Source organism: Simochromis diagramma, unplaced genomic scaffold (assembly GCF_900408965.1).
Source record: "Simochromis diagramma unplaced genomic scaffold, fSimDia1.1 OVJJ01000337.1, whole genome shotgun sequence".
Taxonomy (NCBI): domain Eukaryota; kingdom Metazoa; phylum Chordata; class Actinopteri; order Cichliformes; family Cichlidae; genus Simochromis; species Simochromis diagramma.
The window spans coordinates 2,198,422-2,224,233 of NW_024386982.1; the positions used below are offsets into that span (position 1 = coordinate 2,198,422).

Genomic DNA, 25,812 nt, shown 5'->3' on the forward strand with positions numbered 1-25,812 from the left:
TAATGGTTTGTGGAATTCATTCAAGCCAGAAGCTTTTATGTCTTGTAAATTAAATTTGATTGGGTTGAATTTTTCTGTCTCTTAATGCTGCTGCATGCACAAATGTGAGATTTCTGGCCACTTAGTGACCACTCCTTCACACTAAAAGTTCACATAGTATTCGTGTTTTGCATGTAAGACAGAGTCGGTTCGTGTTATGTCTGGTAATTAAAAAAAAAACCTCAAACAGTTTGACAGGCTTCCAATTTTAAACTGTGTGTAAACTCGAAGCAGCAGAGACAGTGAATGGCACTCACCATTGCATTTAAAGCCCATCTCCTTGCCGCATCTCTTAGAGCAGCCATCGCCATCCAACAGATTACTGTCATCACATTCTTCTGTCCTACAGAGAGAGGACCATCATTATCAATGCCCTGTGTAATTAGTCACCAATGTTATCAGCATGTTAATGTGCAACATACCCCTGTATGAGGCCATCTCCACAGTAAGGCTGTCCGAGTGTGTAGAGAAGCGGTGGCGAAGCGTCACTGAGCTGACCATCAGCTTCCACCTGGATTGTGTACTTGTACTTAACTCCCTGTGTAATAGACCTGAGAAGAACAAGAACAGAGACAAGAAACTGTTGTGTAATGTTTCCTTTGGCATTATAAACTTATAACAGAAGATTGTTCCAGTCTTCAAAGGAGCATTTACCAACATTTTTACTGCATTGTGTTATGAACTGATCATATAATGTTTATAGGCTTGATTATAAATGGCTTTGAGTCAGTCGATACTTAATAAAATAAGAATTTTGTGCATAATGGTGCCAGTTTGCTGTACTTTTTAAAAAAGAAATACTGTTGTGCTACGTAGGAAGGAAGCATTGTATTTATTATGTTTCCAAACAGATTCATTATGCTTTAATCCTGTTGGATTCTGTAAGCAATCGCCAAAAAAGTGGAATTTGCTCTCCCTGTAACCTTGTATTATCCAGTGACCTTAAAGCCTCATAGCAGGAAGTATGTGTAACAATACCACGGCTAATGTGTCTGGACTATTGATCTGTTTTGGTGTGCTGAGGCTATAAAAAGACCGTCCTCCCTGTTTTCTTAGCACAAATAAACTGCCCCTGCATCCACCTGGGGTAGACCAGGAGTATCACACAACTGCATTATCTAAGGTGTGTCCAATTTCACCAGACTCTAGAAATTTCCTTTATTAATTATGTATAAGTGAAGGAAATGAAGGTTGTGAAAAACGTCCTCATTTCCTGTTGGTCTAAACTGTATCTATAGTCAGCTATATCTTCTGCCACAACTCCTCTCTCTTCTTTGTTCTTAGAGGCCTGACAGTACTTGATGATATACATCAATCGGGCATAACATCATGACCATCTGCCCAATAATGTGTTGGTCCCACCTTTTTCTGTCAAAACAGTCCTGTCCCACCGAGGCATGAAGTCCTCTAGACCCCTAAATGTGTGCTGTGGTATCTGCACCAAGATGTTCCCAACAGATCCTTTAAGTCATTGCAAGGTGGGGCCTTCATGGATTGGACTTGTTTGTCCAGCATGTCCCACAGATTCTTGAACGAAGACCATGACAACACTTCAGACTCGTTATCGTACTCCTCGATCCATTTCTGAACCATTTTTCTTTGTGCCAGTGTGCATTGCACTGCTTCCTCCAGCTTGCCTTCTTGCCCTACTACAATAGACATTAAGTCGGTGTGGCGGGGCGTGGCATGGCGGGGCGTGGCGGGGCGGGGCGTGGCCTGCGGTGCCGTGCGGAGGAGGCGGACGCACCTGCACGGCATCCGCAATCACGCCCCGCCGAATTAAATATTGTACTGGGTCCTGTGGTTGGGGTTGTTGTTGTGATAATGTTGAGCGGGCAGCGGGAGAGCTGCAGCTCTGTGAGTATTGTTGACAGCAACCTTCAAAGCATTAATAAAAAGTATCAAAATGCCACTGGGTCTGCCGTGTATGTTTACAGTTTTAATTCGCCGGGGCGTGATTGCGGATGCCGTGCAGGTGCGTCCGCCTCCTCTGCACGGCACGGCAGGCCACGCCCCGCCACAGTCGGCTAGCCACATGATGTGAAAAAGGACATAATCATCAGACCAGGCCACCTTTTTCCATTGCTTTGTGGTCTAGTTCTGATGCTCACGGGCCCCATTGTTCTGGTTGTATTGGTCAGCATGGGCACCATGACAGGTCTGCAGGTAACGACATACACAATAAACTGCGATGCACTGTGTATTCTGACATCTTTCCATCAGAATGAGCAATTTTTCGGCATTTTGAGCTTCGGTAGTTTGTCTGTTGGATCGGATCAGCCTTCACCCCCCAAGTGCATCAGTGATCCTTGACCCTGTGGCTGATTCCCCGCTGTTTTTTTTTTCCTGAACCACTTTTGATGGATACTGATCACTGCAGACTGCAGCTACTGATTGGAAGGTTGGTGGTTCGATCCCTGGCTCTCCCTAGTCTACATGTCAAATATCCTTGGGCAAGATACTAACTAGAGATGGACCGATCCGATATTACGTATCGGTATCGGTCCGATACTGACCTAAATTACTGGATCGGATATCGGAGAAAAATAAAAAATGTAATCCGATCCATTAAATATCACGAAAGCACCTCACAAAACTTGCAACACGCCGTAACTCACCTCAGAACGTTAGCACGTCGGAGCAGTATGCATCACGTGATAGAGCGGCTGTGGCATGTGGGACCTGTGGTGGTCTGGATAGCATTTGGAGCTTCGCTAGCAACCCGGCGTTTCATCTCCGACAAAGTTATCCCCGAGAGAAGTAAAGCAAGTGTGTAAGTCCATCTCTGAATGTTTGTAAAGCATTCCCACGTTAAGCTTAACAACTGATAAATGGAGCGACTGCCTCTCTCTCTCCTGCTGCTACTTCAATCATGAAACTGCTTAATGATCAGCTGATCGGCTTTTCTGTCGCGAGTCCGTCTCTCTGGTTTGTTTTTGGCCCACTTTGCACCAGAAAGAGGAAACCAGCGGCTGAACAACAGCAGCACGTTTAAGCTTGATAAGCTGTTGTTAGAATTTATTTAATATTACTTTCTACTCGAGGATCTTTTTCTACGTAGCTGACGGCTGGTAACTGTGCAGGGGCGGATCTAGCAAAGTTTAGCCAGGGGGGCCGATAGGGCATTAACAGGGAAAAGGGGGGCACAAAGACATACTTTTCTTTCTTATTCTCATTTAAAATGTCTAGCTTTTAATAAATAATTATCCGAATCTTACACCCAAAGTTTTAATTTGATGTAAAATGAATAGAAGTCAATTACTGTATATAGTATATAGTGACTGTTAAGTCTAATATATATACCCTAGTAAGCTATAGTACTTTTTCCTTTGGAAAGGTACCATCTGTGCAGTCTGCAATTTTGTTGAAGAAAGATGTTGAATCTATTTAATATTTCTTGAAAAATAATTGATTTCTGTGCATTTTTTTTCACACTGCATCAAATTAAAGTTGATTACGTCGATTAAGCATCATGAGGTGGAGCGTGAGGGGTGGTTCCCTATTTTTTATTTATTTATTTTTGTTGTTGCTGGGAGTTGGAACCCTATTAGTTAGGTTGCTTAATATTTACGCTAAGTACTCTTTAAAATACCAGAATAGGGAGGATGGTGTAGGTTTAAGTTTATTAGATTGATCAGTATTGCTGAACTATGAAATATTTTTTTTTTTTGCATACAGGTATAACAGAATAGCTTTAGTGTAGTTGTTGTTTTAAACTTGAGTATGAACTTATACAAAATGCAGCAAGATATTTAAAAAAACAGTTTTGTTGATTAAAAAACACTATATCGGATTCATATCGGTATCGGCAGATATCCAAATTTATGATATCGGTATCGGTATCGGACATAAAAAAGTGGTATCGTGCCATCTCTAATACTAACCCTAAGTTGCTCTCTGATGCATCCATTGGAGTATGATTGCGTGTGAATGTCAGATAGTAAGCACTTAAGCTTAGAAGTGTTTGTGTGAATGGGTGTGAATGGGTGAATGTGGCATGTTGTATTAAGCACTTTGAGTACTCCAAAGTCCATTTACCATTTACAGGAGCTTTGGAGACTCAGTCATCTAACCATCACAAATTGGTCCTTGTCAAACTCGCTCAAATTCTCACACTTGCACATTTTCCTGCTTTTAATACATCAAATTTAAGGACATAATGTTCACTTGCTCCCTGATATATCCTACAAACTAACAGGTGCCAGGGTGATAAGATAATCAGTGTTCTCTCTAGTAAACAACAAGTAAAAATTCATTCATCATAAACCATTTTTCAGAATGAACTCAACGTATGTAGTTGCCATGGCGATTTCTCTTAGATCTACATTCTACAACTGCTTATATAAAAAGTTTGTAAAAGTATGGTCTTATAAAATAGGGGTAAGCATTAATCTGGGAAATGGGAAAACTCACATTCATAGACGAATTAAAATAAAAAGAATTTTGTATGAATAATGAAAAAAAGACGTGGAACAAGAAGTTCAGATCATCAGACTTGCACTTTTGTATAAACTTGGTGAACGCATGAAAAGGACATGACTGATTGTCACTTTCTGAAAGTGCTAGAACAGTCAGACACATGCCATCTATTCCAACGTTGCAAAGGTACAGGCAGGGAAATTCCTGTTTGTCCATTTCACAAAAGAATTGTTGGATATCTGAAGAAGTCCCCTGTTATTCACACCCACTTTAATTTGTCCAGCTGTGTCGAGGTGAAAAGAAGCCAGAGTTTTAACTTTCTCTTGCTCACTCTCTTTTTTTTTATTGTTTTAGGATGGGCTATGGTTATACACAACAGATAACTGATTGGGGTTAGTGGTGAGGTTGGGTTCAGCTTAGAGCAAAGGGAAACACATCAGTGGGGCAACACAGCCTTTGAAACAGGCTTTCTGGAACACTTTTAGTTTCCAGTGTAGTCCAGTGTTGCCAGACAATGAGCTGCATGTACGACAGCTTAAAGCATCAACTATTTCTGTAGCTTCTGCTTTTTTTCATCCACTGATTTAAAAAAAAAATCACATTGGATATTAACATTGTGGGTTTTTTGATTAATTAACCAGTCATATAGTCCTACGCACTCATCCTTTCAGCATATACTGCAAGTTCAGATGCAGGAAATGGCCAAGGATCTGATCCAAGCAGTCACTGGTGTTTATGGCCTCTCTGGCTCACATTTGGTTCATATTCCAAAAAAGAAAGAGATCTTAATCTGCTTACTTTGCTTCACCTCTGGTGTGCTTTTGCCTCCATCAGCCCCCTGTTACCACAGTTCACTCTCCCTTCTCCTTCCCTCACCAACAATGTGCTTCACTTCAAGTTTCCTTTCTTTGCCTCAAACCTCTACTCTGTCCACACCTCTCATTTGTGTCTCTCTGTATGCTTGTATATCTTTTTCAATTGCCGCTGTCCCTCCTCCCCTCGCCTCTTTTTCATCTCCCCTACTCTCCATTATCCCACCCGCCCTTCCTCGCTCTCCCCTCCTTTCCAAACTCATTGCTCTTAAACTCTCCCGTCTCCTCACATCAACCCCTCTTTGCCCTCCTCAGTCCCACATAACTCAATTCCCCGTGGTTCTTACATCTTTTTGCACTTAGACACAGCTTGTGTAACATAGGAGACGTGTTCCATGAAAAATAAACTGTTTTTGAAGCTGTGTCCACCTAACATCCCCATACCCCCTTGCTTTGTAAAACAACAACAGCTTCCCAGAAAATCAAAGTGCCACTGCATTTGAAATCATTCCCAAATGATCTCCAATCATGCGACACTGCTGTCATGTCCTGGCAGGTACTTATCAGCTTTTTGTGTGTATAAGAAAAGCATTAGAGACGGGGTATTTTTATACTGAGGGCTGTTATTTGCTGAGACTTTAAAAAGAAAAGAAAAGAAAAACTGGCTTGTGGATTTACATTTGGATTCCAGTAATCATTTGGACACCCCGTACTACGAGACAGGATACAAACTGATTCATCTTAACCCTGAAACTTCAGCAAGCTTTTGATTAAGTATATGGTTGTTGAAACAGATTTGGATCAGTATCCACACTCGGCATCCCCATGTTGGAAACGTTTGTGTTCAAAGTTTTTCAAACAAAACAAAGCCCAAACACTTTAAAGAGACAGATATCTGTGGATTAGTGGATCTGAGGACACACACATGCTGTGCTGTACAATCTGCAGTCAATGCCGGCCTTAAATAACCTTCACCTTATTTTCCTCAGAGCTGTACAGCATTAGCTGTCGCTACTTCATCCATAATGTAACAGAAGTATAGATATAGATAGAATAGATATTCAGAGAACCAAGAATGTCAAAGGAGTTTTCTGTGGTCTGAGAAAAAAACAGAAAGCCATCTTGTTACCTGTGAGCGAAACATAGTAAAATTCTGTCGTGAGCTTATCTGCATGTAAATCAGATGGGTCAGGTAGCCTTTACCTGTCCGTGAATGTCTGCTGGGTCTGTGGTAAGGGGGCTTTACTGGCGAAAGGTGGCTGACGGCGAATGTGGTAGAGTAGAGGCTGGCAGCTGGAGCACAGAGGGCTGCCAGGGCCTGAAGACAGCATGGCTGCGTCAATCTCCATAATCTCCAAGGTGCAGAATTTTATGGCAGCAATGGCAACGTTGTGGGTGTCGAGGCGCATGGTGAGGGGTAAGTCACAGAACACATGCTGTGGTCCCAGGTTAATACTTTTCCCTGTGTCTGAGATCAGCTCGATGTTGGCTATTGCTGGGCTGTCTGCAACGGTAAAATGTTGGTGAGTTATGCAGCACATCTCCAACAAAGACATTTTCCCATTTAGGTATACATAATGTATTGGAAGGAGGTTTCTTTAATGGAGTTCTTTCAGTATTTTCTCAAGTAAATGTATTTGTCTGCCACCATCCAGAAAAGGAAGACTGCGCCCCACCTGTTGTGATTAACTTGCACCTGATCCCTGGCTACGTTAGCTCACTAACAAAGAAATGAACAGTCTCTCATTTTAATGAAGAGATATGGTACATCAACCAAAAATATTACAGATTACAATCAATCAGATCTCAATTAGTAACATGCACAATTTCTTCCCTTCCAACCTCTTCATTAGAAGAGTACCTGGGTAAGACCAAAAGCTTTCAAAGGACATCAGGGACAAGATTGTAGATCTGGACAAGACTGGACTGGACTACAACACCATCAGCAAGAAGCTCAGTGCAAAAGTGACAGTCATCAATCACGCTGAGTCTGGAGGTCCATGGAAGATCTTGCCTATTGGCGGGGTGGCTGTAGCTCAGGTGGTAGAGCGGGTCACCTACTCAAGGAGACCTGAAGGTTGGTGGTTCGATCCCAGGCTCCTCCAGTCTACATGCCAAATATCCTTGGGCAAGATATTAACCCCATGTTGCCCTCCGATGCATCCATCGGAGTGTGAATGCGAGTCAATGTTAGATAGAAGCACTAAAAACAATCATACGATTGGGCTGAATGGATGAGTTGTATAAAGTGCTTTGAGTGCTCAATGACAGTAGAAAAGTGCTATATAAGAACCTGGGGTTAGGATGACCATGAGAAAAGTGGTGGAAGAGCTTGTTATTTATCTGAATGCAGTTGGGACCACAGTCACCAAGAACACCACAATGGATTGAAATCTTGCAGCGTCCACAAGGTTCCCCAGCTCGAGAAGGCACGTGTACATGCAAGCCTAATTTTTGCATCTTCATGATTTTCACTTGGGAGAGAGTGCTGTGGTCAGATGAAACCAAAATCAAGCTCGTTGGCATCAATTTGACCAAATGTGTTTGAAGGAAGGGAAATGCTGAATGTGACCCAAAGAAAACCATCTCCAGAGTCAAGCATGGAGGTGCAAATATGCTTTGGCATTGCTTTTCTGCAAAGGACAGAGGACAGTTTTACCACACTGAAGGACTATTGACAGGGACCTCTATCATAAAATCTTGGTTGAGACAAGGACAGGTTATCCAGAAGACCACGAAGGGAACAAAGGAGTGGCTAATGAAGAAGCGCATTGTGGTCTGGCCAGAAGTGACCTAGCCAGTCTCCAGAAATGTAGTCCTATAGAAAATCTGTGAATGGAGCTGAAGCTTCAAATTGCCAAGTGGCAGCCAAGAAATCTAAAGGATGTTGAGAGTTTCTGCAAAGAGAGGTCTGCTGAAATCCCTCCTGAGATCTGCGCAAATCTGGTGACCAACTACAACAAAAGTCTTACTGCTGTGCTTGCCAACAAGGCTTTTTCTACCAAGTACTAAATGTCTTATTTCACTCTATGAGAAGCAAATCAATTCATAAATTTTATGTTAAGTGTTCTTTTTTCTGGATTTTTGGTTGATATTCTGTCTATCATAAAAGTATCAAAACTACCCAAGACTGTCTACTTCTTTGTAAGTGAGAAAAACGTACAATTTCAGCAGCAATAATTAATTTCCCCACCGTGCCTATTATTCAAAACTGACAAGTATTTATTATGGAGTGACACTTACTCGCAGAGATATACGTGACCCAGAGCGTAAGGGCGTGTGGAACAATAGGGTGTAGGAACCTCAGCGTGAGGGTGCAGCCCTCTGTGCCCGGACATGGTGACGTCACGTTGGTGTCATACAGGCTAAACTCAGGACTCCACGCTTGGAGACTGGAATCACATGGCTGTTCCACATCAGGTGGTCCTGTTGACAACATCACACAGACACACATGTTGGTGCTGTTGTGTTACAAGTGTTCCCAATGACTTCATTCATTTTACTCTTAAAGCAGAGAACACCCCATGTATGCAGGAATTAATCCTAACTGATATATGAAGATGATTAGAAACAGTGTAGTGAGCATTCAGTTGACTCCAGAAAATACAAAAGTACACCGTGGAGACTCAATAGAGTGTCTGAGTGGAAAAATAGATTTTTTTTAGACCCATACTCACACTTAAACTGAATTTCTATTTACCTTCAGTGAAGGACTGTGGTTGCAAAAAGGGTGTGTCTCACTGGCAAACTGGACAGCAGCACAAAGATCCAGACAAAGCATATGTAAAGCGCTTTGGGGTCCTTAGGGACTAGTAAGGCGCTATATAAATACAGGCCATTTACCATATTTCTAGGAATACATTGCATGCATGCTTCTCCAAATGAGGCAATTTATACAAGGTAAAATGAAGCATGCCATGCAAGCTGTTACACTGAACCAATCAACAAAGATACAAACTGCAACAGTGATAAAGATCTTTGTGTATTTCTGTGTCTGTCTGTCACAAAGTCCTCCATACTTTTTCCTGCGCACATATCTGCCGCAGCAGAGAAACATCCAGAGACCGCTGTCAACAACACTGCAGCCAGGCTTTTAACACTTCCAAAGAGAAGTGACCAGATTACACCAGCCACTGGCAATCTGTGAGTTTCAAAAATTGATTTTTAAGATTTTAGTGCCTTTCAGCCTTGATTAGTCTGGGTTCTGCCTACAGGGAGAGAGAGAGGGTGAAAGGGAGGGAGACAGAGGTGCTTGTACCTAATTCTCTAAAGATAAATGGACTTTGCACCCCGGGGCCCTCAGTTATGGAACTCGCTGCCTTACCCAGAAAGCTGAAGCAAACCTGTTCAGCTACATCTTACTCCAATGATCACTGCATATGCATGTATGCCTGTCCTCTAACTCCTCCTAGATCCATTGATCAATCTGGATTGAACTTACTATATACACTGCCAAGGGTACCAGGATTATCAATATCTATATAGCTTTAGGGAATTAAATTATTAACATTATGTGTAGTAGCTAGCAACATGGGAATCTGCCAGTGTTCTTCCTGTTGGTTTGAAGTAGAGACAAACCTGTCAGATATACTATAGTGGGTAAATCTGATGTTTAGGTAATGCTACCAGTGAAATGTCATTGTCAAGCAAATCAGATCAAACCATACCCTGTCCAAAAGAAGCAGATTAATCTACTCTGATTAACATAGCAGTGATTTTAATTTCGTTTTGTTGAGTCCTGCCTTTTCCTCAATATGGTGTCTTCATCTCTATTTATAAGTAACTGAAAATACATTTCCCGGTGTTACTTCTAAAAACTACAAGCAAGCTGACTTTCTTTTGGAACGGAAAGTGGAATTTTCCTGCTGACAAAGTTACAACCATTCACTTAAAGATGGCGTTCATTCAAGAACGCAGGAAGTAACATCATTACAGCAGGCGAAATGAGTTGTTAATTGTTAGAGCGTTAGTGATTAGCACAATGGAATCACAGTATGGCACAATTATTATGAGCTGTCTCAGGTGAAATCCAAATAAAATCAACACGCTAAAGAGGTGTTACATATTTCACACCCACTATGATTAACCATGTCGAAGCACAGTCAGAAGGACAATTAATGTGAAGATTGGTCTCTAAATGAGTGTGTAAAGACCCATAAAATGGAAATGGACATTTTTGGGGGCTTACCACATTTTCCAAGCTACCAACATACTACTTTATTATAATCGTACAGCCCAGAGTAAAAGTAAGCAAATGGGAACCATCTTTAATACTAAGAGAGAAGTGGAGCTACTGCCTGTGTGGAACAGGTGTACTTACCATGGAAACCGCTTCAATAAACAGCTTGTGACAAGCGTTAAAGAAGAGAATATGAAACTACTGCATTTTGATACAGGATGAGCATTACCTGAGAAGTCTTTTAAGCTTTTGATGCAGTTAGCATACCATCTATTTAGTTTTCCACGGACTGACTGAGTAAATGAAATGAGCAAAGACTCTGTCTGTCATGTTGACAAACCCAGATAGAATAACCATCCAACGGCTCCACTCTTTCCTTCAGACTTGTTTTTTGGTTTTCCTTCCTAAAGGCTTCCTCTCACTCATCTGTTCTTCTCTCACGCTAGCAGCTTTAATGGGAATACATAATTGAACGTAAGCATTCAGCTAATAAACCACTTTGAAGCAGAATGGGTAGAAAACCTTTCACCCTTTACAAATAGTATGTTTGTAACGAGATATTTTCTTTTCAATAAACGAAGAAAATGTGCACTCCTCAAAGGTTGATTCTGTTCATTTGGATGTAGCGTTTACAGCAGAAGAAACATTTCATCACTTATCTAAGTGACTTCTTCATTCTCAGCTGACTGCAGTTTCACCAACATGTGCACAATGACTGAAACCAGCCCACTGAAGGAACAATGGGCTGGGAGGTCAGTTCCTTAATCTTAATTATGCAAATTCTCATGACCATTGATCAACAACCACTGATCAAAGGTCATGAGTCCCATTCACAGAGAGTTGGGGAATGGCTGCAATCACAGCATTGTAAGATGGTGAAAGATGTACCCTTAGGCCCCCTCCCTCGATTCAGAGATGGTCTTTCCCTTTTCACATAGATGGCCTCCTTGATTCCCCGCTAGTTTCAATTATTACTCAAATGTATTGTTTATAAGTTTGGGGAAACCTGCAGTCAGCTGAGACTGAAGAAGTCACCTGGATGAGTGACGAAAAGTTTCTCCCACTGAAGACGTCCAGATGAACAGAATCAACTTTTGGGGATTTACTTACCTGGATGATTGAACATGCATCAAGACATTTGTGCGCTCAATTATTATTTTGAGATCCCTATTATTTCTTGACATAGCTTTTTTTCCTTGCACATTTCTACCGTGTGAAAAGATTTTTTACAGAACTTCAAACATGCATCTTTTTTTCTGATCTCTACAGCACAGTTAACACGAGGCAGCCTTAAAAGCAAACTTTACACCTTCTCATTTTGAAATAAAACTCTGTATTAAGACTTAATGCAGCACATTAAGCAGTTTAATCTCTGACAGCGGCAGTGCACGCTTCCAAACAATTCAGTGTTTTCCCTCAGCCTGAAAATGGACTTAAACCAGTCAATACTGGCACAGGAAGCATTCTGAGGAGATGTACTTGGTCACTTTTGCCAACAATATGAGCCAATAGTGTTTTTGCCTTTAAACTTGTGTTTTGGGTTGCCAGCTATGGTGTCCGCAACGAGTTTGTCCAACTTCCCCTCTGCCTCTCCACACTGAATATGTTATTGCCCATCTCCGTTGGCTGACGAAGTGACCCACACATCATGGTCCTTAGAAGTGGGACAGAGTGAAAAGGGAGCAAGGGAAGCCAGCAGACTGGCTGTCTCCTCAACTGTGCACATACCACTGTTTAGAGTAAGACTGTAATTGACCCTTTATCATCATTATGGTCCCGCAGCGAATGAGGGAGCAGTAATCCCCCTGTTCTTCCTAGCCGCTTGTTTTCAAAGCATAAATTCCAGCAGAGGATTTCCACATATTTGGTCAGAGTTTTCATGAAAGAGATGGAAACGTGTTATTGTGTTCATGCATTTGCTCTTTCAGTATTTGCCTTTTTTGTTTCTTGTCCCTTTTCATTCACTTTGCTTTCTTGTTGCCTTATATTCCTTCTTGTTTCTTTCCTCCCCACCCTATACATCATGTCAAAGGAAATCGTGCTTCTCAAGGATTTATGATTGGAATAACAAGGACCATGTGCTTGCAGGAAGTTAACGTTTCAATGTACAGTGCTACAAGATGCACTTTTTTTGGTTTATGACGGAGGTTGAATGTTTGAAGAGCACCAAACATTACCCAGAGCAGACGCTTACGTTAATAATCCTTGTTCTCGCTTTGGCTAAAACAAGACAGACACAGAGAGGTCTGTAGCTGAGGTAATTATCATTTAATGATTTTTTTTGCTTTTTCTTTTTCCAGCAGCCATTAGCCTTGCACGCACCTAAAATTTACAGATGTGTGTGTTTCTGTGTGTGCGTCTGGGGGTAAAGGGGGGGCTGAATATACGCCAAGAATGTATTTGGCGTATATTCAGCTTGGTGAACGTGCGGACCGATGTGTAAAATAAATATATTCCTTAGTTAACCTGCAATTTTACATGAGGCTTCAGCAAAGTCCCATATTCACTAGTGTTTATATTCAAACTGACCTAAGGAAAAGGATTTATATGTGTGCAGCTGTTAAAAAGTAAAAGTCTACAATTCTGAACCATTTATTATCTCTGAAATCCAGCTTGTTTTCAATATGCAGATATAAAAAAAAGGAAATTCTATCCTTTTGTGCATTTGTAGAAAATCACAAAAAGCATTTTTTGACTGACCTGTTGCTTCCTCGGGTGTCCAGTAGCCTGATGTGTCACATATGCGAGTTGAGGAAGCCTCATAAGCATACTGGTGGAAGATGCCATCTTTCTCACAATCTCCACAATTGATCTCAGATACACGCAATGAGGAGCTGAGGCGAAAGGAAACAGGTCCACTAACTATGGCATTTTTATTCTATATAAACAAAACAAGAAAGCTGAAACTGACCTAGAAGACACACAAGAAAATTAAACACAGTTTGCAAACACAAAGTGGCCACTAGTTTGACCTGTGGAGGAGGTTGTTTCAGGCACAGTCACACTAGTACCTACATGCACTGCAGTAAGTCAACAAGGCGTATGAAATTTCAAACTCTCCCAAGTTGAAATGCCAGCTTTCTTTTGCCCACATCTGGTCATACCACCAGCTGAGAATTCCATAATACACTTCACACTTGTGAGTTGTTTATTCCAATTTTTCCACAGGTGTTTTCGTCCAGATGCTCTCAGTGCAGTGGTGAATACAAAATAAAAAAGACCAATAAAACAATTACTGGAAAGTGTAATCAAATATTAACTCCAATGCCTGGTTTTGATTGCATCCAGAACATTTTTAATCACCATACAGGGAGTGCAGAATTATTAGGCAAATGAGTATTTTGTCCACATCATCCTCTTCATGCATGTTGTCTTACTCCAGGCTGTATAGGCTCGAAAGCCTACTACCAATTAAGCATATTAGGTGATGTGCATCTCTGTAATGAGAAGGGGTGTGGTCTAATGACATCAACACCCTATATCAGGTGTGCATAATTATTAGGCAACGTCCTTTCCTTTGGCAAAATGGGTCAAAAGAAGGACTTGACAGGCTCAGAAAAGTCAAAAATAGTGAGATATCTTGCAGAGGGATGCAGCAGTCTCAAAATTGCAAAGCTTCTGAAGCATGATCATCGAACAATCAAGCGTTTCATTCAAAATAGTCAACAGGGTCGCAAGAAGCGTGTGGAAAAACCAAGGCGCAAAATAACTGCCCATGAACTGAGAAAAGTCAAGCGTGCAGCTGCCAAGATGCCACTTGCCACCAGTTTGGCCATATTTCAGAGCTGCAACATCACTGGAGTGCCCAAAAGCACAAGGTGTGCAATACTCAGAGACATGGCCAAGGTAAGAAAGGCTGAAAGACGACCACCACTGAACAAGACACACAAGCTGAAACGTCAAGACTGGGCCAAGAAATATCTCAAGACTGGTTTTTCTAAGGTTTTATGGACTGATGAAATGAGAGTGAGTCTTGATGGGCCAGATGGATGGGCCCGTGGCTGGATTGGTAAAGGGCAGAGAGCTCCAGTCCGACTCAGACGCCAGCAAGGTGGAGGTGGAGTACTGGTTTGGGCTGGTATCAGTCAAAGATGAGCTTGTGGGGCCTTTTCGGGTTGAGGATGGAGTCAAGCTCAACTCCCAGTCCTACTGCCAGTTTCTGGAAGACACCTTCTTCAAGCAGTGGTACAGGAAGAAGTCTGCATCCTTCAAGAAAAACATGATTTTCATGCAGGACAATGCTCCATCACACGCGTCCAAGTACTCCACAGCGTGGCTGGCAAGAAAGGGTATAAAAGAAGAAAAACTAATGACATGGCCTCCTTGTTCACCTGATCTGAACCCCATTGAGAACCTGTGGTCCATCATCAAATGTGAGATTTACAAGGAGGGAAAACAGTACACCTCTCTGAACAGTGTCTGGGAGGCTGTGGTTGCTGCTGCACGCAATGTTGATGGTGAACAGATCAAAACACTGACAGAATCCATGGATGGCAGGCTTTTGAGTGTCCTTGCAAAGAAAGGTGGCTATATTGGTCGCTGATTTGTTTTTGTTTTGTTTTTGAATGTCAGAAATGTATATTTGTGAATGTGGAGATGTTATATTGGTTTCACTGGTAAAAAGAAATAATTGAAATGGGTATATATTTGTTTTTTGTTGAGTTGCCTAATAATTATGCACAGTAATAGTCACCTGCACACACAGATATCCCCCTAAAATAGCTAAAACTAAAAACAAACTAAAAACTACTTCCAAAAACATTCAGCTTTGATATTAACGAGTTTTTTGGGTTCATTGAGAACATGGTTGTTGTTCAATAATAAAATTATTCCTCAAAAATACAACTTGCCTAATAATTCTGCATTCCCTGTACATGACATATAAAGAGACTTGTCCGGTGGAAGCAATGTGCTCATGGCTCACTAATGCAGTTAAATTATGCACATTTTATAAATTGGAGTGTTCATAGAGTGATTTATGTGCACAAGTGATGAAAATTGCAGTTCTTTGTTAATAGTTTTAACCCTGCAAGAGACCTGCCCAAGGTTTACCCTGCCTCTTGGACAACCAGACATGTATGGATGGTTAAAAACAGCTTTGAAAGGATAGAAATATAGATAACAAAAGAACTCATGCAATCATACCTTTGATAAAGTGACCCCCTGATAGGTGGGAGCCAATAAATCGAGACAGAATCTGTGCTCTGGTCAGTCACTATGGGGGCCAGTGGGGTGGGGGCAGGTTGAAGGTCCACCAGCCACTTCTGGTAGACCAAGTCTAGATAGCAGTGCATCCTGGCCACTTGGTTTGGAGTGAAATGGTTGGTGCAGTTATCATCTGTGAAGACAGAAGAATCCAGTAAATCTTTGAGGGACAAATTAACACACTAGCCTTTAAATAACCGAAGTACTAAACACATGGCTAGAAATAATTACATCAGACATGTGCTGAGAGGAGACGCAATTACACATGCCAGTCCTTAACCTCTTAAGCACCCACGCACCAGAAGATGGGCGCAAAAGGGAGGAGATGACAGAGATCAGAAAACCACTGGGGGCTTAACAGGCTAATAAGCTTTTGTTGCCTTCTTAAATACACTGGGTGGTAACAGCTTGAGAATATGGACAGAAATTACTAAACCATAACATAATTGTATAATTACACACTCACATTGATTGATTGATTGATTATACTTTACTTCAGAGTGGATGGTAATTCTCAGTAATGCACTTTTAACTGCCATACTGTTAATAATATTACTGTATATATTACATATACATTGTAACACCTGAGCATTTTGTTCATCTGTTTCACCTGTGTAACTCATGTAATTGCTGTAAGGAGTGTTCAGGTAGGTGGTGACGCCACATGTGTCGTTGACAGCTCCGGGGTCATGGCAGGCTTTGGATTTAGGTGTTGGGGCAGTGTCAGCACACAGATCACCCGTCTCCATGGATGGGGTGGTCTCCTGCACAAAATATGTATGGTATGCATGGTAAGAGAGGGCATGTGATGTAACACTGCTGGAGTCAAATTGTTGAATGTTGTCATTGTGTTTCTTGAATTTGTAAAGTTTTAGTTCGAGCAGCAGGATCAAAAACATTCCTTTGTCTCTGACCTCCTCTCCAGCTACTCTGGTGCTGGGGGAGCTGAAAAGGTTTTATTATAGGCACATCCTATCTGAAAGATCTGCTTGTTGTTGTTTGTTCCTGCTTTTATGATCCTTTTGGTGAGCAGGAGGTCGCACAAACGCACCCCCATGACACACACATTCTCACACACACACACGTTCTTGCACATGCACACACATGCATACAGGTGCTCACACATACACACACATAGTGCCTTGTCTTTTAGAACCATAGGGGGGTTTTACGAGGGGAGGTGCTTGTGTTGTGTAAACTGTAAGTGTCATGGGAATAAAAGGCTACGAGGAGGGCTGCTCTTTGAAGGAGTTGGGCTGGAGACAGGTGAGGAGCGTTAAGCTCCACGGGCCTGGTTCCGACTAGCCTTCCCTCGCTAGCGAGTAAAAGACCGGTTGAAGATGTTCTGTCTTGTCTTCGTCCTTCACGAGAATAATTTTCTAAACTAGCGGGGCCTGTGGAAGCACAGACTCAACAAACACATTTAAAGATGCTATTATTAGTTTTTTACTTATGTGGGTTTTCCAATCAGAAATAATTCCATAAATTAGCATTATCACAAATAGCAGAATTTAAAAGTCCTACCTGACACGGATCATCACAGGAGTCCCGTTCACTCACGCCCTTGAAGACATGGTACAGTCCAAATATGTGTCCCATCTCATGGATCATTGTGTTGGAGTGGCCCGTGGTGCCAAAGTAGGAGGGATTCAGGACCATCCCACCTGGATATAAGCGGTAAAAATCGCAGTATTGGTTACAACATTATTACCGTCTAGAAAGCTGTGGTTCTTGAAAAGCCAGCCAGATAGAAAATGCAATGTTTTTTAAGTGGCAACGTGAAAAGAGAGAAAAATGATTTGCGATTACCCACTCTGACAGGATGTCTCTGATTGTAACTGTGGTTCAGTATCCATGTGACAGACAATAAAAAAATGTTAAATTTGGTAAAAGTTAGGTTACAGCTGGGAAATGTCATGGTGAGGGTTAAATGGAAAAAAATTAAGGCTACATAAATATCTGAAACCACTAACGAAGCATGCGAGAGATAACGGTTTAAAAAGACAACAGACACAATTTGGGAACTCCAAAAAACAAAAGCCAACTAAGTGGGAGGCAGATTTTTTTGCAGCGTCCTTATAATCACAGGATTAACAGCAGACATGGGTTATTGGTTTTCTAATTAGAAACACTGGCTAAAGACATTAAGCAATGAAGACATTAAATACGTAGACACTAAACAGCAGGGCCTCCAGAGACAATTTGTCATCCTCTAACGTGTTGGTTTAAACAGAGACAGATGCCGTGCAGCTGAAATAAATGTCTGAACTTAATTTGCCGCTTTAATTCAAAAATATAATTGTGGCTTTGACCATTAGTATCAATGCAATACTTAATATTTTAATACAATTAATAGCCACAGAATAATGACACCATTAAGTGTTTTTTTCCTCAGCAACAGCAACATACTGTATTCCCTTTGATACGAAACATCAGAGATAAAAAATGGTTGGATGGATTTGACTGTGTTCATTAGTCCCATAGTGTGCACGTTCTTTTCTTTACTTCAGCGAATATCACCCAACATTAAACAACTCCAAACAAATATGGCTGAGATGGGGAATGGTCAGTGATAAATACACTTTATTGATTTTCTGCTGGTCAAACTGTGATTTTGAATTTTTTGAATTTTTTTTAAGGAATGCATTTGTTTTGCTTCAAGTGAGCCGTGTAATATTATTTGCCAGTCAAACTGATGGTTAATGACGAGCATGAGACTTGAAATGAACCTGTTATGTTTATGTCTCAATAACCAGCTCACTCTATACTATAACATTACGAAAAACCACATCAAAATATAAAAGAGTTAAAAAATGAATATCCATATTTATTCTAATGAATTCTGTGCATCTTCCTCCAATGACTTGGCCAAAATTGCCATTAGACAGCTTCTCCATATTTTCTGACATATTTTGACGGCTGCACAGGTTAAATGTGTTTCAAACACAGAGAGACGGTGGAGACAGGAGTCGAACCACCCGTGCAGCATGCACACAATAAAGATTATCAGATGATACTGGTTTACAATTTAACCATAGTACTACTTCATTATTGTTTATATCAGTTGATTATTTTATTAACATGTTACATTATGTAACATGATGTTAGAAATAACTTGACTTTCATTTTTGAACTGGGTATATATTTTATATATCTAGTATTTACCTAATATTTATATCATAACCACTTCATCAAGATGTATTCGTTCCATGTATACTGCTTTTGAGTCAATTTACTATTGTGTTGTGACACATGAAGAGAAGTACAAATTAATAAAGAACAGCTGTTAAGTAGGCATGGCTGGCAACAATGGTACAGAGCCCACACTGCTATTTGTTTGTTTGGTGGTTGTTGGGTTGATTATCCTTCCAGTGGAAAGAGGAATAAAGATTTGAAAGAAAAAAGAGGGAGTGTAATGTGTCAGGAAAATCTCTACCAGCTCCAGCTGCTCTTCCCATGTAATTTGAAAGGGCCCCTAACCCTAAACAAAGCATGGAGAGAAAGGGCAAAGCTACAGCTAAAGAGAAAAGCAGATAGGGTGAGAGGCACAAACAGAAAGTTAGAAAATAGATGACAGACAGAGAAAGCTGAAAAGAGTGCAACATGAAAAACAAAATATGTCGCATTAGTAAAGCTCAATATAAATCCACTCACCTTGGTGTGTAAGAGCTTCCTTTGCCCACGGCCAGGTCGCAGCTCCTGCCAGCTCTTGACGCATTGAGTTGCTTGCAAAGAAGACGTTGAGTGTGTCTGTGCCGCTCAGCTTTAGTTCCTCCTTTAGTTCTTTCACACTTATATAAGCCCTGTATATATTTAAAGGAGAGAAAACATGCAAACATCAGAATGTTTCGTAGTTCAAAGAGTGATTTAGTAGCCGAAAAAGCTAAATGCACACCTATCATCCATAACAGTATGACCTCTGACCGGTGAAGTGAATAACACTGATTATCTCTATATCATGACACCAGTTATTGGGTGGGATACATTAGGGACCAACTGAACATTTTCTCCTGAAATTTAATGTATTAGAAGCAGGAAAAATGAGCAAGTGTAAGGATTTGAGTCAGTTTGACGAGGGTCAAATTGTGAAGGCTAGACGACTGGGTAGAGCGTCTCCACAACTGCAGCTCGTGTGGGGTGTACCCAGTCTGCAGTGGTCAGTATTGATCAAAGGTGGTCCAAGTAAGGAACAGTGGTGAACCAGGGACATGGTCGTGGAAGTGAAGGCTGGTCCATGTGGTCCAATCCCACAGACGAGCTACTGATACTCACATTACCCAGTGCATCACAGTTTGTTGCAGATAGGGTTACAGACCAGTTAGAGTGCCCATGCTGGACTGGACCAAAGAGGAATGGAAGAGGGTGGCCTGGTCTGATGAATCTGGATGTGTATGCATCGCATACCTGGAGATTTCTTGGTACTATGATGCGTTGAAGGAAAAATGCAAGCCAGCAGAGGCAGTGTAAAGCTTTGGCCATTGTTTTGCTTTGGAACTTTGGGTCCTGCCATCCATATGGATGTTACTTTGACATGTGCCATCTACCTAAGAACTGTTGTAAACCATGTACACCCCTTCACGGAAATGGTATTTCCTGATGGCTGTGTCTGCTTTCAGCTCTGCCACAAAGCAAACAATGGTTCGGGAATGGTTTGGTTTTATTCTGCAGTTATAATGTTATAATGTTATATAATATGCGTTCCCAAAAATAAAACTGATTACATAGTTCAAAGCTTAAAGTTAGAAAATTAACCAATTTTACAAGCAGTTGCTTCTCTAAATGTTGTTGTTACAGAAATATGGCATGTAGTAGTGTGCTATAGTAGGGAAGCTAATACAAAACACTGTACAGAACAAGAAAAAAGAAAGAAAAAAGAAGAGAAACGTGGAAATAAAAGATAGCCTCAGGAGGGGAAATTTTGGAGGAAAATATTTGTCTGGCTTATCATAATTTATCTCACAAGCTGTGTATCGTTGAGTGTGGTGCTAGGCTATTCTAACATTTAGCATTGGCAGCAGAAAGTAAAAAATAAATAAATAATAACTAAAAATACACAACAACGTACCAAACATCCTTAATTAAACATTGTTTATCCTTAGAGACATATGCGTAGTCAGTGTGCTCCAGTGTGAGCTTACCCTCAAACTAGAATAAGTGACAGCATAACAGTCAGAGTTCCTTATTAGAAGTTAAAGACTGGCATAGTCAAAGAGCTCTTACACAGTTGTTTTCAGTTAAGTTGGCTGATTATGTTCCTCTTTGTGTTTCACTTGATTAGCATCTACTTTTTTCTCTCTGATGTGCCAGTTACAACCTATAGTTGCAGCAGGTGTTGTGTAAGAGTGACATAAACCTTAGCTCAATTGATTTGTACTTGTACAGTAAATGTAGTCTATCATATATTAAAATCAGATGGATTAGCGTTAGCCCAGCTAAGTGGTAAAAGAAAGGCTCAGAACACATATCTCCAGTAGATATCTCTTCTCACCCAACTCACAGCATGAAAGAAAACAAGTACATTTCACATAATATCTTTGCAAGCAAGGAGACAAGCATTCACCAGATAATTCTATACCTTGCTAGTATGGTTTTGGGTCCGTATTTATCTTGAGAACTTTCTTGGTTTTTCATTACAAAGATTTAACAAGGTGCTGGAAATATTCCTCAGAGATTTTGATGCATATTGACATCGCACAGTTGCTGCAGATTTGTCGGCTGCAAAGGCGCTGTATTGGTTTGCGATCTGGTGACTGTGGAGGCTGTTTGAATACAGTGATATCATTGTCATGTTCAACAGACCTTGTTGAGAACATCTTTGTCATGTGGATTTTATCCTGCTGAAACCATCAAAAGATAGGCTGGGTGCAGACCGTGGTCGTAAAGCAGCAATACTCATGTAGGCCTCAATCGATACAATGCTCAGCTGATACTAAGAGGCCAAAGTGCCATGAAAATATCCCAACTCCACCAGCACCCTGAACCGTTGATGAGTGTACATCCTGATTGGGGTGAGCAAATTGGTCTCATTAGAATCTGTTTAAAGACAGATGGTCAGTGCAGAGTATCTCTTTACTTAAATCCATCAATATTCCTCTCAGATCTCTCTCTGCCTACAAAAATGACCTTAGGACACTTTCATGTGTGACGCTAATGTTGTTTTTCCTCGGCTGCTGTGAGGTCACATGTCATTTTTCTCCTTTGGTTTCATAGCTTGAAAGCTATGTCACCTATTACCATTGCTGGGTCTGAAAGTCATGCAGTGTGACTGCCCAGTGCCTCCATGCCAGACAGTTTAGGCTTTTATCCAGGTCTGTTTTTTTAGAGCAACTGGAAGGAAATAAAATCTGTCTGTTTGAGACTCCATGTGGAGTCTTCTACTCATGCACTAGCACAGAGGTAGGTCAGATTACTTCATATTTATAAGAATATATTCTGGTAAGTGCATGAATCATGCATAACTTTGTTTGTGAAGTCTTGTTTTTTGGGGTTTTTTTCATCACGCACAGGCCATGTTTTCAGCGTGTTTTTCTTTTTTTATTATTATAACGTAATGGATTGTTGTTTCATGTTGTATGTTTTGAGCCAGGAGTTCAGGTTTTATGTGGTTGATCAATTTCAGCTGTAGGGCTTACTTTGTTGAAGAATTCTAAGCCATAATCTAAATTTACTTCATTTGAATTCTCGTGTTTTACTTCTCGTAAGTTTGTCAAACAAAGTTTATGCTTTTGATTAGGCTCAGAAGCAGGTTTACATTTATTAATAGTAAAAGGTTAAAAAGCATTAGAAATATCATTATATATTTGCTCATTAAAGGATTGAGGTTTGGCTTATTGCTCCTTACATTGTTCCAAGAACCTGAAGGATAGACAGGTGAGCTTGTGACTGTAAGACATCAGCTTTCAGCTGGGATAAATCTAGATGGATGAAATGAGAAAACAGTAATCCCCATCCTCTCACACGCCACTGCCAATGCACCATTAAGTAAGGCACTTCAAACTGGTCCAAAGTTGCTCAGCAGCCAAGAACCATACATCTGGCAAGTACTCCTAATCCAATCCCTCCTTCAGTGCATGTGTTGTACAGTAAATAAGAATGTGTTTCCTCAGGCACTTTGCCTGACTAAATAGGGTTTAAGATTTAAGATGCTTCAGGGAAACCCTGCTCACACTACATTACTGAAGCAGAGTTCAGTTGAGGCTGCGTGCAGTATTCATCACCCCAGGGCGATGCAATTACAAGTGACAGAAAGTTGATCACTAAAGAGTTGACTCTTCAACTTCTCAGACTCAGAGGATGCCTCAGTGGAAGACTACGGCCAACCTGGCAAATAATAAATGGCTCTACATGATTGAAATGAAAACCCCGGTTATGCATTAACAACATTTGTGGCTAAGTCAAGCGCAGCATGAGTCAACAGCAGAGTCAGCACCAGCGCAGTTACCATGTAAAGCTGTAGATGTGCATCCATTCAAAATATTACTGTTGACAAGTCAGTTAGTTTGAACCCCCAGGAACCAGAAGACAGACTGTGAAAATGTCACGGCAGCAGCAGGCAAACATTTTACCATGTTGCGCACTTTACTGTGCACCTCGCTTGCCTTTCAACAATTTTGTCTTTTAACTAAGGTCAATAAAAAGCACGTGCAGTTACTCATTTCCCTTTTTTTTGCTAATTCTAGTTTTCCTTTTAAGACCTATGACTGACAGTGTACACAAACAAAGGAGGTGCAGCCTATCCCAGTTGTCAAGAAGTTCATAAACTTCACAATGTCTTTATAATATCGTACCAAATTGCAGTAAGTCTGAACAGAGTTGCTGTGCACACCTTACATATTTTACCTCACCAGACAAAAGACGGTGCAAAACATTTAGATAGCAAAACAAATGTCAGGTACGTACATCATTTTCCAGCATATTTTTAACCCCAGGTGGGGTTAAATGTCAGTCATACATATTTCACCTCTGTAATATTCTTGACATCTAAATTGAGCTAGTTGTAAGTATATTGGAGCTATTTCTCATATTTTGTAAACTTATTGTATTATTTAATTTGTTTAGTCTGTTACTGTTATTGTCTTGGAGCAACTGTAACCCACATAATTAACATAAAGGGATTATTAAAGTATTCTGACTGATTCTGATGTGTCACTTCTTCAAACAATTTTCCAGGAACTTATTTGATGTTTAGCTCCAACAGAGGCTCATACCGAGGATGCTAGCTTGTGTCTGGCTCTGAGCTCTGGATAGCTTTAGCTTTAGCCACTGTGACACTGTTAGCTTCTTTACATATTTTACACATACATATTCAGCAGGGTGATTTAAATGTCTGATTCATTTTGCTGTAACAAACATTTTTGTGGTGGTTCCCCACAGTTTACTTTTGCAAACTTCATTCACAGTGAGGATTTTCCAAGCTAACAAATGGTGTGTGGCTGTGAGTGTATATAAGACTATTTCCACACATGTGTTGCACATGCATGAAACAGCCCAGGTTGTAATCAGTCATATGGAAAGCTGTCCGGTCGGTCACCAGGTCAAAGCAGAAACACTTTGAATAATCCTGCTGATATCTATCCGGATATGGACTGGGTAATGTTTTCAGTATGAAAAGATGCCACATTGTTTGACAAAAAATGAAAATGATGTTATTCAAAGACACCCTGAAAATCAAAATGAAAAAAAGATGCGGCAGGCTAGTCCACTTTGCTGAAAATTCATTACAGAAACTCAAAATAGTACTCAGTAGTTTGCAAGGCCCCCGCATGCCTGACAACACTGGGACATGCTTCTAAAGAGATGACGGATGGTGTCCTGGGGGATCTCCACCCAGATCTGGACCACAGCATCACAAAGCTCCTGGACAGTTTCAGTTAGAACCTGTTTGTGTCAGATGGACCGAGACAGAATGCCCCAGAGGACTCTATTGGATTTTTCTACTGGAATAAAGTGGCCACCGCCTGTGAAACCATTTCTGTTTTAGGGGTTGTTTCATTGTTGCCCCACTAGCGCACATGTTGTTCATTTCATTAACACCAGAGCAGCTGAAACTGATTAACAACGCTCTCTGATACTTGATGTTACACTCTGATTCAAAAGGGTTTTTTAGTTTGGTTATTTTCAAGCAGTGTATAGACAACGACTGCAGAGCTGAATAGGACTCTGGGACTATCGGCTATGTCCATCTTATGGCTAAACTATTTCAGCATACGACTATTTTCTAGTTTCTAGAACTGAAAGCTTCCTTTTATATGTAGCACCACCTAAAATCAGCCATTTTGACAGTTAGCCTCCCCTGTAAGAATTGAAAGCTTGGTGGGTGTACTAACAGAAACTAAAAACGTAGCAAACTGGCGAGTTTGCATGCTCTGGCCTAAGTTGACTAGCAGAGAAATGCATAAGGCTTGTGACAGCTTAGCTTAACTGAGCTGAGAGACAGCACTGAATCAATGTCATTCACATGTAGAACTTCTGCTCTAAGAAATATTTATACTTTTACTAGTGAATAAAACACAAGCACATTTAAACTTGACCTAACATCATGTCACGCACAGAATTCATACGCATGTTAAGCATGAACGAGGCTGTGACGGATGTTTCAGAGGAGCTGCCTGGAACTCTTTGCACATAAGGGCTCTGGCCAGGATTAACTAACCAAAGACTGTTAGCTAATCCAGGACATTTGTCTTAGCGTAAATATACATGATGTCCCCCGCCACCCCATCACTCCCGCCATCCTTGCCTTTCTCTCTCCATTTTTCCCCTTTTGCACTCACTTTCCTTTTTTGCGATGCCAGAATCTCCAGCGTACCTGGCTATTGCTCTAGAACTGGCTCTTGACTGCAAATTTGTGTCGTGACAGCAGCTGGCTTCAAAAACCTCAGGCCTTGTACTGGCCAGCAGCAGCTGCACTCATATAGGGTCCCAAAATCTGAATACCTGGCCAACAGCTCAGAGAGAGAGGGGTGGGGGTGGGGGGGCTGCAGTGAAGGGATATCAAAAACCCAGATCCCAAACATAAAAATGCTTCAGTGTTCTGCAAATGCCAGCAAAATGTCATCCTCGCATTAATTCTCTCTCCTGCCTGAGAAAGCTTGAATTGGGATCCAGGTACACAGATGCACACACACATGCTCCCACTCACACACAAGGATTTTCAGC

General features: G+C 41.0%; 1 protein-coding gene across 1 annotated transcript in view; it reads right to left on the reverse strand.

Annotated features, from left to right (window-relative positions):
- Positions 1 to 25,812, reverse strand: part of pappa2 (pappalysin 2) — an 89,081-nt gene that overhangs the window by 48,844 nt on the left and 14,425 nt on the right. The window contains exons 5-13 of the mRNA XM_040039525.1: positions 19,309 to 19,457; positions 17,179 to 17,318; positions 16,265 to 16,418; positions 15,595 to 15,787; positions 13,150 to 13,283; positions 8,514 to 8,696; positions 6,474 to 6,774; positions 462 to 590; positions 297 to 382 (exon numbers count right to left, since the gene is read on the reverse strand). Of these exons, the coding sequence (XP_039895459.1) occupies positions 297 to 382; positions 462 to 590; positions 6,474 to 6,774; positions 8,514 to 8,696; positions 13,150 to 13,283; positions 15,595 to 15,787; positions 16,265 to 16,418; positions 17,179 to 17,318; positions 19,309 to 19,457 (1,469 nt within the window). The remainder of the gene's footprint in view (positions 1 to 296; positions 383 to 461; positions 591 to 6,473; positions 6,775 to 8,513; positions 8,697 to 13,149; positions 13,284 to 15,594; positions 15,788 to 16,264; positions 16,419 to 17,178; positions 17,319 to 19,308; positions 19,458 to 25,812) is intronic.